The sequence below is a fragment of the Trifolium pratense genome, linkage group LG7, assembly GCF_020283565.1.
Source record: "Trifolium pratense cultivar HEN17-A07 linkage group LG7, ARS_RC_1.1, whole genome shotgun sequence".
Taxonomy (NCBI): Eukaryota; Viridiplantae; Streptophyta; class Magnoliopsida; order Fabales; family Fabaceae; genus Trifolium; species Trifolium pratense.
Genome location: NC_060065.1, coordinates 10,114,499 through 10,126,395, shown reverse-complemented (window position 1 = coordinate 10,126,395; position 11,897 = coordinate 10,114,499). Strand labels below are relative to the sequence as shown.

The 11,897-nt window shown below is 33.8% G+C and overlaps 2 protein-coding genes across 2 annotated transcripts; both read left to right on the top strand.

The window, feature by feature from the left end:
* Positions 1-1,438: 1,438 nt before the first annotated feature.
* Positions 1,439-4,709, top strand: LOC123899360 (transmembrane emp24 domain-containing protein p24delta3-like). Its single transcript, XM_045950469.1, has 4 exons — positions 1,439-1,876; positions 3,560-3,766; positions 3,878-3,954; positions 4,388-4,709. Exons 1-4 carry the CDS (start codon positions 1,646-1,648, stop codon positions 4,530-4,532), a joined length of 660 nt encoding a protein of 219 aa, XP_045806425.1. The 5' UTR covers positions 1,439-1,645; the 3' UTR covers positions 4,533-4,709.
* Positions 4,710-7,748: 3,039 nt separating this feature from the next.
* LOC123897994 lies at positions 7,749-11,277 on the top strand. The gene is made up of 3 exons (XM_045948836.1): positions 7,749-8,018; positions 8,109-8,198; positions 11,088-11,277. Exons 1-3 carry the CDS (start codon positions 7,773-7,775, stop codon positions 11,166-11,168), a joined length of 417 nt encoding a protein of 138 aa, XP_045804792.1. The 5' UTR covers positions 7,749-7,772; the 3' UTR covers positions 11,169-11,277.
* Positions 11,278-11,897: the final 620 nt, after the last annotated feature.

The following is an 11,897-nucleotide window of genomic DNA, read 5'->3' as shown; positions in this document are numbered from 1 at the left end:
ATTTACATTTATATATTTTGATTGTCAATTTATATCTTTTATAAATATGTAGCGGTGTCGGTGTCCTATATTTTTTACATTAGCAGTGTCGCCGTATTTGTGTCGGTGTCGTGTCGTGGTGTCTGTGTCGGAGTTCGTGCTTCATAGATTATATGTATCATCTATAATTTTTTTAAAAAAAATTTGAAAAAAATTTGATATGATATTAAGATGCATAAAAATTAACGGTATCTCTTATATTATAAGTTTGTTAACATATCTCTTATATTATATGCTTGTTAACATAATCTAACCCTAAACCTAATTATTTTCCCTCTTTTTATTACAGTTTTATATTTAAAAAAAATACCAATTTGTGTACAAATGGGAATCGAACCGTGTTTAATCTATGATTAAAATTAGAAATCATAATATGTTAACCCTGTTTTGCAATAAATTTGAACGTCAGAATTAATCACAATTTTTATTTATTTATGGCTGTCCACTTAAGTTTATGTAGTTGATTGCGTTCTTAATTTTCTTAACATTTAATTTTCAGCAATTTTTTTAATAAAACGATGGGCTTACAAAATTATTAGAAAAAATATAAAATATAAAATAAGCACATAAACAAATATAAAATAATTAATGAGTTCAAAATCAACCAAAACGATGAGGTTCCAAAATTATTAAAAAAAAATGTTGATAATTAAAGGTTAAAAAATAGTTTTTCATTAAATGATTGAAGTACCTCTTTTGAGAAACGTGTGATGATGTTCACACTCTCGAATCTTTGAACACGAGTTCTACGCCGGGGCTTCCAAATCACAAGTTGAGACTTAAAGTTAGAGTTCCAGTTATGCTATTAAGGAATTTGAATCAAAATTTGGATTTTGCAGTGCAACAGGACTTATTATTACAACTTATTATTACAAGAATGAGAAAACGTGTTCTTGAAGTAAACAGTTTCTTTTAATCGTTTCTTTTACAATGACTATTAATAAGAGTCAAAGACAATATCTTATTAATATTTAAATTTAAATGAAATTAAAATAATATGAATCGGTGGGGTCAAATATGGATTGCTTATTGTAATACCCATTGGAGTGAAATTGGTTAAGATTGCTTATGAATTGCTTAGATGCAATGTGGCAATTTGGACCCACAAAAAACAACTTAAGCAACCATCTAAGTTCCCTCCGCAGTATGTATGTTGGGATATATCTTCTGTCGCCAGTGTTTTCACATGGTCGGTTGTACATTGCGATTTCAAGAGTTACAAAGAATTAAAAATATTGATTATCGACGGAGACGGTGAAAATACGAATAAGATTTTCAATGTATTCTATAAAGAAGTATTTCCTAATATACCATAATTTTTGTTGTATGAACATTTTTTTAATTAAATTTATTGTTGAATTAATTTTTAATGTTACTCGATTTTTTTTTATTACCTTTCAATATTAAAAAAAAAAGAATACTGGTTAAATTATTTGGCGAGAAAAACAATAGACTTTTCCTCCGACACGCCAACTTGAACTTGAGTCTCAATTTTTTCCCGAGAGGCGAAGTTGCTACTCTTCTACTCTTTCTATCTTTCTTTCTATAGCAGCAGCTAGATCTGAACCTTTTGTTTTCGATTATCATATTTTATCAACCTTCGCTAATGGCAAAAATCTTAAACCTAAGTTCTGCTACCAGAATCACTCTGATTTTGTTACTATGCTTCAATTCTCTTGTTAATCTCCCTCAAACTAAAGCACTTTGGTTAACTATCCCCAGTCATGGAACTAAGTGCGTGTCACAGGACATCCAAACACATGTTGTCGTTTTAGCTGATTACTATGTTGTTGCTGATAATATCAAGGGTCAACCACTTCCTACTATTTCTGCCAAGGTACTATGTTTTAACTTATGTAAATTAAATGTTTTATATTTTTTGGTAGAATTTTTTATTTTTTTTTGGTTTTCACCACGGTTTTAATTTGGTTCGGGTCAGTTCTCACATGAAGTGGTTCCAGCCGTCCCAATGGTAGTTGCGGATCGAACCGTGGTCCTCCCTACCAAGTTGATCGTCAATCATCACTGATTGATAGAATTTATGTTTGAATTTTATGCTTAATTTGGTCAAAGCAGGGTCTTAGTTTTGTTTAATTTAATTAATTGCAAGTTTCAGATTCAGGAAACTTAAGTTCTTTGTAGGATGTTTGAATCTTCAGCTTAAGATCATAAATTTGGTAATGACTAGTAATGAGGTTAATAGACATAAAACTAGGACCAATTTTGCCTGGGCAAACCACCATTTTAGTCCTTAAAGTGTAACTCGATGTCACATTACTTTGGTCCCTTAATATATTGAAATTGCAAATGCCTCCCTGGTATCTCATTTGATAGTAATTTCATGGACTAAATTGACCAATAAATAACACATTCAAGGACTAAATTGACTATCTAAAAATAGATTCAATGACTAATAAAATAGATATTTGTGGATCTGTTTGTAATTTTAATACATTCAGCGACTAATGTGACAACGAGTTACACTTTCGAGGACCAATTTGCCTTGCCGTTGAATTTTCAAACTATAATTTGTTGCTAAATCCACCTGCCCTGTTGTACTTAGCCAATTTAGGACCATATTTCTTCCTTGTTCTTGAAATTTAATGGTATAAAATAAGGATATAGACTGAAAACTCATATTGTATATTGACCAATTCAAATTTCAAACTGAAAAACATGGATATAGAGTAAAAATTTATGAAAAATGATTTGTGTACAACCAAATTTACACCACTCAACACAACTTTTTAAATGGTTGTCACAAAATTAAAATATGTGGTTAATTGCATTTAATAGATAGTGGATAGATATAGCAGGTGTTGACACTCATTAATTTGAACACAGTTAACCATAATTTTCAGGTGTTCAACTAGATTCGAACAACTGAAAATTGTGGTTAATCACTTCCAAATTCATTGTTAACGAAGTTATGTTAGCGGTTATTGTGTTCCGACACGGACACATCGGCACCGCTGTAGAAAACATAGGGCATGACTAAAGTAGAGTATGAATATCATTTATGAATGACCAACTTTGAGAATAGAGATTTATATAGCAGTTAAGTTCAGCAATTTGTTTCAATATAATTTTTTGTTGCTTTTTTTTTTTGACGCATTCTAAAACAAGATATTCTAGTCTTTCACCTTCATTTATCAACGTCTCCTACTGAAAAGTTAAAACTAATGTAATCAAATTGAAGATCTTTAACCCCTCATTGATCATCATAATTGAATATTGAGAGAAGTTTTCAAATGTCTAATTAAATTACTAACATATTACTTTGAAAAGTTATTTTCTAGTTCTTTTTGAAAAAAGTTAGAACAAGTGTCCAGTTTTACCGCAGATGAGTCTGTCTGAGGTATAATTTTCTGTGTTGTCCGACACATTTAGTGCAGGTGTTAGAAACTGATACACGAAGACACGCCTTATCTTCGTAGTGTCTGTCCATACTTGATAACAAACTTGTTAATAACTGAAAAACTAATTGATCTAATACATGCCAACAACCCTTTTTCCCCAGGTGACATCTCCGTATGGAAATAATCTTCACCACAATGAAAATGTTACCCAAGGTCAATTTGCATTTACAACTACTGAGAGTGGGAACTACGTGGCATGCTTTTGGATGGATAGTAAAAATCTGCAAGGTACTTCAATCAGCCTTGATTGGAAAACTGGAATCTCTGCCAAAGATTGGGACTCCGTTGCAAAAAAAGAAAAGATAGAGGTAATAAATAAATTCCATTCATTCTCTCTATCTTTGCATTTGTAATATCTCTATGGGATTTGTTTATATAGAAGTGTTTAATGACATATTCCTTTTGGACAATGATTTAAGGGAGTTGAGCTTGAGCTAAGGAAACTTGAAGGAGCCGTGGAAGCCATCCACGAGAATCTGTTGTATTTAAGGACTAGGTAAATCTCTTAATTATATTCATTGTGATGTTTGATTTCAGTGTTTTTAGAGTCTGTTTAGATTACTTTATTTGAGCTTTTCTACTGACGTACAAAAATGTGAGAGTGTGAGACTGTTTGAGAAAGCCCGAGGAAAGAACTTATGAAATGTCCATAAGTTGTTTTCAACTGCTTTCGATAAGCTCTCCAGGATGGCTTATGAAAATAGCTTATATGAAAACAATTTGACCTTATTTTGTCTTTTGTTATAGAAAAACTTATGCATAAGCACTTATATAATAATTTGACCTTCTTCTAATCACTTTGCTCTGTGTCAATTATGATGATGAGTGGGATGGAAAATATAATGAGTACAAAATAACTAAGATAATTCATTATGCTTGATTAATGCATTTCATAACCTTTTTTTTTTCTTTCTTGGGCATTGGTATAGGGAAGCAGAGATGAGAGAAGTTAGTGAAGCAACAAATGGCAGAGTTGCTTGGTTCAGTATAATGTCTCTTGGCGTCTGCGTTTCGGTTTCGGTGTTGCAGCTGTTGTATCTAACACGCTACTTTCAGAAGAAGAAGCTCATATAGATTTTACTGTATTTTCTGGCAACACTTGAAAACCAAATTGTTTTTTCTGATTGATAGAGAATCAGTGCTGTACAGTTTTTCGTCTTGTGGATTTAATTCATGTATCATTGAGGCTTTGTGGATTACATGGGTATAACACTCAATGCTAAATAGTCTAGAATATGATCATTTCTCTCCCGACCCCGCCTTTCTTTTATACCCCAAAAATCTCATTTTGCCCCTTGTGGTTTGAAAAATTTTTGCCAACAAACTTCAGTTTTTACGAACCGAAGTTTTTAAACATGGAAAAAAAATCCGGTTTATATAAACCGAAATAACATATACCCCCCAAAAAGAAGAAAACTTTATGTGAAAATTCGTGTAGAGCTACCTGTGGTAAATTTAGCATATCTCTCTGAATATAATTCGTATGCTAATGATTTTTAATCTAGTGTAAAGAAGACAAAATTTACTACAAGATTGACACCGGAGTTGTTAAATTTCATTAAGTATAGTACGATAAAATCTACCTACAAGTTTGAGAAACGTTTATGCAAAATGTTGTAGAGATACCTGTGGTAAATTTATCATATCTCTCTGAATATAAGTCGTATGCTAATGATTTTTAATCTAGTGTAAAGAAGACAAACTTTAGTACAAGATTGACACCGGAATTGTTAAATTTCATTAAGTATAGTATGCGAAAATCTAACTACAAGTTTGAGAAACGTTTTTGCAAAATGTTGTAGAGATATATGTGGTAAATTTATCATATCTCTCTGAATATAAGTCGTATGCTAATGATTTTTAATCTAGTGTAAAGAAGACAAAATTTACTACAAGATTGACACAGGAATTGTTAAATTGTATTAAGTATAGTATGAGAAAATCTACCTGCAAATTTTAGAAAAGTTTTTGCTCTGTTTCTGTACCAGTACCCATTATTTGGTCAAACTGAACCAATTGGAAAGTTAACCCTCAAAACAAAAATTATATTTGTATTCTTGACACCCTAAGCTTTCCAACGAGTGGTCGTTTACTCAAATCGGACATCATTTAGTGTTTCAAATAAATTGTGGAAGTTGAGGGTCTCATGCAGACTTTATGCAGGAAATCTGGAAAAATATTTTGAACACAATATTTCGGTTTATATAAACCAAAATTTTTTAGCATGACAAAAAAATTCGGTTCATATAAACCGAAGTACCCCCAAGGACAAAAACGGAAATTCAGGGGGTAGAAAAGAAATGCGGGGCGTCGGGAGCTAGAATATAGCTAGAGCCAGAGCATTCATAATTAAGTACCGGATACATAAGGATTACAAATTTACAATACATAAGGAGTTTGATATGCACACGTGGTGACATTTAGTATGGGGAAGTGTTGTTTTTTTCCACCATGGTCAAGTTATTTTTTGACCATTAGATCAAATAAGGAACACAAATTCATCATAGTCTCTCAACACTATATTTTTTCACCATTTCAATTTCTGCATTTTTTATTTATTTTCCCGTTTAAACATATGTTCAACAAATATTAATTACTCAATACTATTTGACTCAGATCTGGAATGGAATTCAACCTCTAATCTATATAAGAAAGTTGATTGTTCTGAAAAACTCACAAATAATCTTGCTTCAAATACTGCCATGTGTTTAAAGTAAGGGTATTTAGTGTCCAAAATTTGCGTAACTAAACTAATATTGCTACAAACTTTCGGGAATGTAGTGGGATATGAAGAGGCGTCTAAAATTTGTCCAATTCACTTCGGTTTGACTTGACAACATGAATGCTCGGACACCATCCCACCAATCGCAAGCATCTCCACGAAAGAATCTGGTCACAAAAGTAACTTTCTCCGCTTCAGTACATTCCATGGATTCAAGGATATCACTCATTCTCTGAATCCATTCTCTTGCAGTAGCGGGAACATATTCTCCCATAAACTCGGGAGGATTCATGCGACAAAACTCCCAAAAAGCCGCACTTCCCAAATTCTGATTTTGTGCATTATTCATTGGTTGTTGGAACATCATCTCCCGATGTTGTTGGGCTTACTGAGCTTGGAACTGCTGATGCATCATGTGTGCCCACATATTAGCGTTAGGGTCTCCGGCAAAAGCTTTTGCGAACTCTTCCTGCTCTTCTTGGGTATTCCTCCTAGGCCTACCGCATCTGCGTCCTCTTAGTGCTCCGGACATAGTACTATAAATGTCATAATCAAACCAAGTTATCTAGGCTCAAAATGATATACACCTAGAGTAAACGTAAGGAAATCCAAAAGTCCACACTAGTCTGATATTGTACTCTTAATGACCAAAGGCACGATCTGAATCGACTTGCTCTGATACCAATTAGAAAAAGAAAAAACAATGGTAATTCAATATGTTTGTTGCAAATGATAGATCCCATTTTAAAGAAAGGATAGACTAAGGCACCGAGGGAAACAACTCCCCTTTACATCTATAATAAGAGAAACTTAAATGGGAGAGAAATTATCAATAAGAGACCAAGAAGTGACTCATATTGATAAGCTTTTTCCCATTCAGGATCGATAGTTATATCTCTTATCTGATAAAACCCTTAGGATAGGCTGCTAGATAAATATGTAAAACAACTTTCAAGAGAGGTGAAGGGAAGCATTGTATGAGTAAGATTCAACGATATTTGGGAATCTATTTCGAAATAGCTCATCGTAACTTACATTTTAGAATTTGAGTTGAGTCTAACTTAACTCTTACAAAATTGAATTGTAAGACGAGGATTATTTTTACCTGTAATTTTTTTTTTTAAGTATTACCTTATTTAATGTGAGACTCTTAACACACCTCTCTTACACCCATGACCATGACCAAGAATGAACATCTGAAGCATCATTTGAGCTGCTCGATAGTTGTGACCCGATAGCAGATGGTCTGACATATCTTGAATAGATTCTGAAAACATTTTGAAATTTGAGTTGAATCTAACTCAAACTTTACAAAATTCCAAACGGGCTTGATGCCTAGAGATCCCATAATTCCACCATGACCAAGTTGTTTTTGCGACTAAACCATGACCAAGTTATACAAAGGTATTAGTGTCATTTTATATTGAATTGGGATGTTTCAAAAATTTAAAATAGGAGGTGGTAATAACAAATAATTAACCGGGCTTAAGAAATGAGCATTTCCAGGCCCATAGATGAGTTGAGTTGGGGGTTTGTTAATTAACAGACTCGGACGGGGGTATGATTTTTGTGCGTCTAAAACAGAGAAGAAAATGGCGGTGGCACGTGCGGTGGCAGTGTTAGCCGTAGCAACAAGACCCTCAACGGTGTTTACCGGCGGTTCACAAACTCAAAGATTTCTCAAATTCAAACCTCGGTGTTATTCATCTACATCTTCTTCTAGAAAACTCATCCTTTACTCAAAACCTGGTTGCTGTTTATGCGATGGCCTCAAAGAGAAGCTTCAATCTGCATTCTTGCTCTCTGGTCCTCATTCCCTTAGCGACGTTGATTTACATGTATATCCCTTTTTCTTTCTCACTCTTGAAATTTTTTCTCTTGAGTATGAATTTGAGGTTTTTGATTTGATGATTTTGGGTTTTTATCAGATAAGAGATATAACTACCAATCCTGAATGGGAAAAAGCTTATCAATATGAGATACCTGTGTTGGCTAAAGTTCTCTCTGATGGCACCGAGGTTTGTTATTGTCATTTCACTCCCTGCTTCCATTTGGGCATATGAAATAAATTTGATATAATCTAGAGCTAGAATAGTATTATTAGGACAACTAGGTAGTACTTAATACATGGAGTGAGTAACTCATACAAACTATAACTCAAATTTCAAATGTATCAAGTATACAAAATTGAAACACTTAAATCCTCAATAAATTTGACAACAAATATTTGTAAGGCTAGCTCAACTGGCAATGACACAATGTCGATATTGTTAGGCTGAACACGTTCACCCTCGCAAGGTTTGAACCTAAGACTTTCAGTTGAGCTTGAGTTTCGGGCTATGAAGCACAAACACTCCTCGAATTTGGCCTTTCCTGGTGTCGGACACGCGTCGGTGTTCGACACTCACACTTGTGATTACATTAAGTTATGACAGTTTCTCAAATTATTATCGGTGTCGACGTGTCGGTGTCTGTGTTGTATCTGGTGTCCGTGTATGTGTTTGTGCTTCATATGTTTCTGGTGGTGCTTGCCACTTCGTCTACTGACCAAATATTTTGACAATCATTAAAATAAAATCAGTAACTCACTTAGGTTTCTCGTTATTTGAATCCTTAATATTGATGTCAAAAGACCTATATATTTTTGTATCCTCTGTGTGTAATTGTAGAGACCAATCGAGCTGTGCAGGACAACAATGAGCGTTAGAACATAGAAGAGCTATATATTGAGAACGTCTAAGAAAATTCTAACAATTGTTTTGTTAAATGAATATACATTATATGTAAATGGGTTAGTAGGGATTGTCCTGTAGTTAGAGAGTCATGTGTTTAATTCCAGAACTTAAACTCTTCTTTATCTAGAATTTTGTCTTTAAATTTGACTGTGTGAACCGACCGGCGACCACACAGACTATGCACAAGGCTAAGGCTCGGTAAATGCTATGAGGACAAAAGAAAAGGGTCACATTGAGTGCTTGGCTAAGAACTACTGAAATGCCCTATTTTTGGACAGAGGGTGAGCATCCTGGTGGTAATATTGTAGGTTTGAGCCCTACTAAGCCTAGCACCCTCTTCTCTTCACCCGAGCGAAGCTGTGTATATGTATGTGGTAGCATTGGCTACCCAAAAAATATAAAGTTAGTTAAATAGGTTAGTTTATTTTATAATTAGCTACCCCAATAATATATATTTAGCTACAACAAATGAGTTTGTATTTCAAAAATTAGTAAAATAAGTCAGTTAGATATCCTCTTTCTTTGATAATTGTATTGTCTTATTTTGACATTTATGATCTCTTAAACAACTACAAAGAGAGCTTTGTTAACAATAAAAATTGTCAAAGCAACACCAAATATATTTTATTTTGTTTGTTTATATTTGGTCCCCTCCTAAACCAATGGCTTGCTTCGTGTCGTCACTGGCTGTATCCTCCCTAGTGTCAGTTGAGACATGGTTAATTTTGGCCTACGTTTCAACTTTTGGTAGTGGGTTTCAACTTAAGTGTTATTTTCAAATGTTGACCATGCGGCATGTGTAATAAGAAATGGAAACAATATGACTGAGTTTTTAACATTTTAAGAGTGTAAGTAGGGTTCCTTAGGATCCTTATAGATAAATACCACACCACAGCTTATTTGTTCCCTTTAAGTTTGAAAATTAAGAAATCTTGGGTTATTTCTCATTTTCCTCTTACTTTTACCATGCCATAATGTCGTAATTTATTTTGAAAGCATGGTTCTCAGGGGCTTCTGATTTATATTGAAAGAGACCTAGTCATTTATGTCATTCATAGGGTTTCCTCTAAATTTTATGTTGGTGGAAGTTGGCCTGAGGTTAAATAGGATTGAGTTTCAAGGTCAGAAGGTGCTGTAGTAGAACATATTGATTGCTGTTTGTTCATGACCGACCCAATTTATAGTTTTAACTTGTAAGGCTTTGGTTCAGGACTTAATTTAACGGTGAATGGCTCTGAACACCCTTGGATTTTAAGGTTTTTTTTATTTCATAGAGAAAGATTATGGCTTTAGGGTTACCCATGTACATTGTCACTGATAAGGAATTTTCAGGACTTCTATAATTCTGATGATATATGTATCAAATAATGGCACAAGCATGCAAAGCACAATCAATCACATGCATGCAGACCTTATCAGTATTCAGTAATCAGCAATGTTTGATTAACGGTACCCATATATTCATGATAGACACATCAAATTGCAAGATCATATTAATGTGTCTATTTGCATTGGGTTAGATGCGTCAATGTAAACAAATATTTCTATCTGCCCTATGGCAATCCAAGAAACATTCATTTTTCAGGAAGATTCATCTTACACAAATGCATCTGGTTGTCGTTTTTCAGCTCAGTCTGAAAGTATTCTAGTTGAACCTGAACGGCAATGCATTCAGCTGGCCTAAGTCCACACACTGGTTGGATTGCATTAAATGCTTGCCAAGTACCATTTATATTTTGTCCGTTCCCTTTTCAAAGTGTTCTGGAATTATTCAGCCATATGTATGAAGGTGTAGCTTATAGAGTATGGACCAAACCAGATCATTAGATGTTTATATTCCTATTGGTTTTCTGGTTTTGGCATCCAACTGTTTGATTTTGCTCTATTCTCCTAGTTTAGTGTCCCGACCCCCGACTCCTATTATGGATCGATACTCGAGCTTGTTTGCAGCTCAGTCAGTTTTTGTAGCTTGTGAGGCGTGTTACCTCATTTGGCTGTTCCTTGGCCTTGTTTACAATCCAAACATGAGTTTATAATGTTCATATCATATGGCTAGAGTTTCTTATAATGTCCATGACCAGTTATTAAGTGTTATAAAATAAAAGACTCAAAATATTAAAGGGAAAATATAAAAAAATCAGTGTCTTACCTTGACAGTGTTATATTTTCCAGGAAATTTTACCACGATTGTCTCCTCGTTTAGGAGTGGAGCTCCTCCAGAAGAAGATAGCTGCTGCCCTGGGAGAACAATAAAGGCTTCTCGGCGCAGGACTCCTGAAGCATAAGAAATGTTTGTTCTATAACTTTGTCATTTAACACCATTTTTTAATTATATTTATTTAAAGGATTTAGTTCCTTTTAACTAAGGAATTTAATTTAGATAGAACAACGAAGAACTGTAATATTTAATTTAAAATTCAAATTGAGATTATGATCAGATATAAACAAGTTATAACAAATTATCAAGTTATTTAAATATGTCCAGTAAAATAAAAGTTATTTAAATATGGATGCTTTATTTTTTTAGTCAATATTCTGATCATATGTAAACAAGTTATAACAAATTATAAACTTGTCTCCTTACAAAACATCACCTTTTATAATTGATTTCGTCTTGAATAAATTTGGTCTAAGCTGACTTATAGATTATCGGGTTTGTTCATATTTAGGGACATGTTATCATCTTCAAAATGGTCCGATCGAAAGTTACGACATGGTTAGGGTTAATTTCAACCCATCCCAACCCGTCCCTTGCTCACCCCTACTTCTCAACACCCCTTCTTAGGTAGAAATGAACATATGGAGTGTGATCCAAGCAACTTGATAGTGGGTGGTCCAATGAGTCTAAAATAAACTCATATCATTCTAGAATTTGAGTTAGACTTAACTCTTACAAAATCAATTTGTAAGAAGAGGACTACATACCAATTATAAAGACATGTTCTAATTTTATCTTGTGAAACTTCTCTACACATTCCCCTC

Coding starts and splice junctions, on each gene's coding strand:
- LOC123899360 (XM_045950469.1), top strand. CDS start 1,646: ATGGCAAAAATCTTAAACCTAAGTTCTGCTACCAGAATCACTCTGATT. Junction 1,877..3,559: donor TTCCTACTATTTCTGCCAAG/GTACTATGTTTT, acceptor CTTTTTCCCCAG/GTGACATCTCCGTATGGAAA. Junction 3,767..3,877: donor CAAAAAAAGAAAAGATAGAG/GTAATAAATAAA, acceptor CAATGATTTAAG/GGAGTTGAGCTTGAGCTAAG.
- LOC123897994 (XM_045948836.1), top strand. CDS start 7,773: ATGGCGGTGGCACGTGCGGTGGCAGTGTTAGCCGTAGCAACAAGACCC. Junction 8,019..8,108: donor TTAGCGACGTTGATTTACAT/GTATATCCCTTT, acceptor GGTTTTTATCAG/ATAAGAGATATAACTACCAA. Junction 8,199..11,087: donor TTCTCTCTGATGGCACCGAG/GTTTGTTATTGT, acceptor TATATTTTCCAG/GAAATTTTACCACGATTGTC.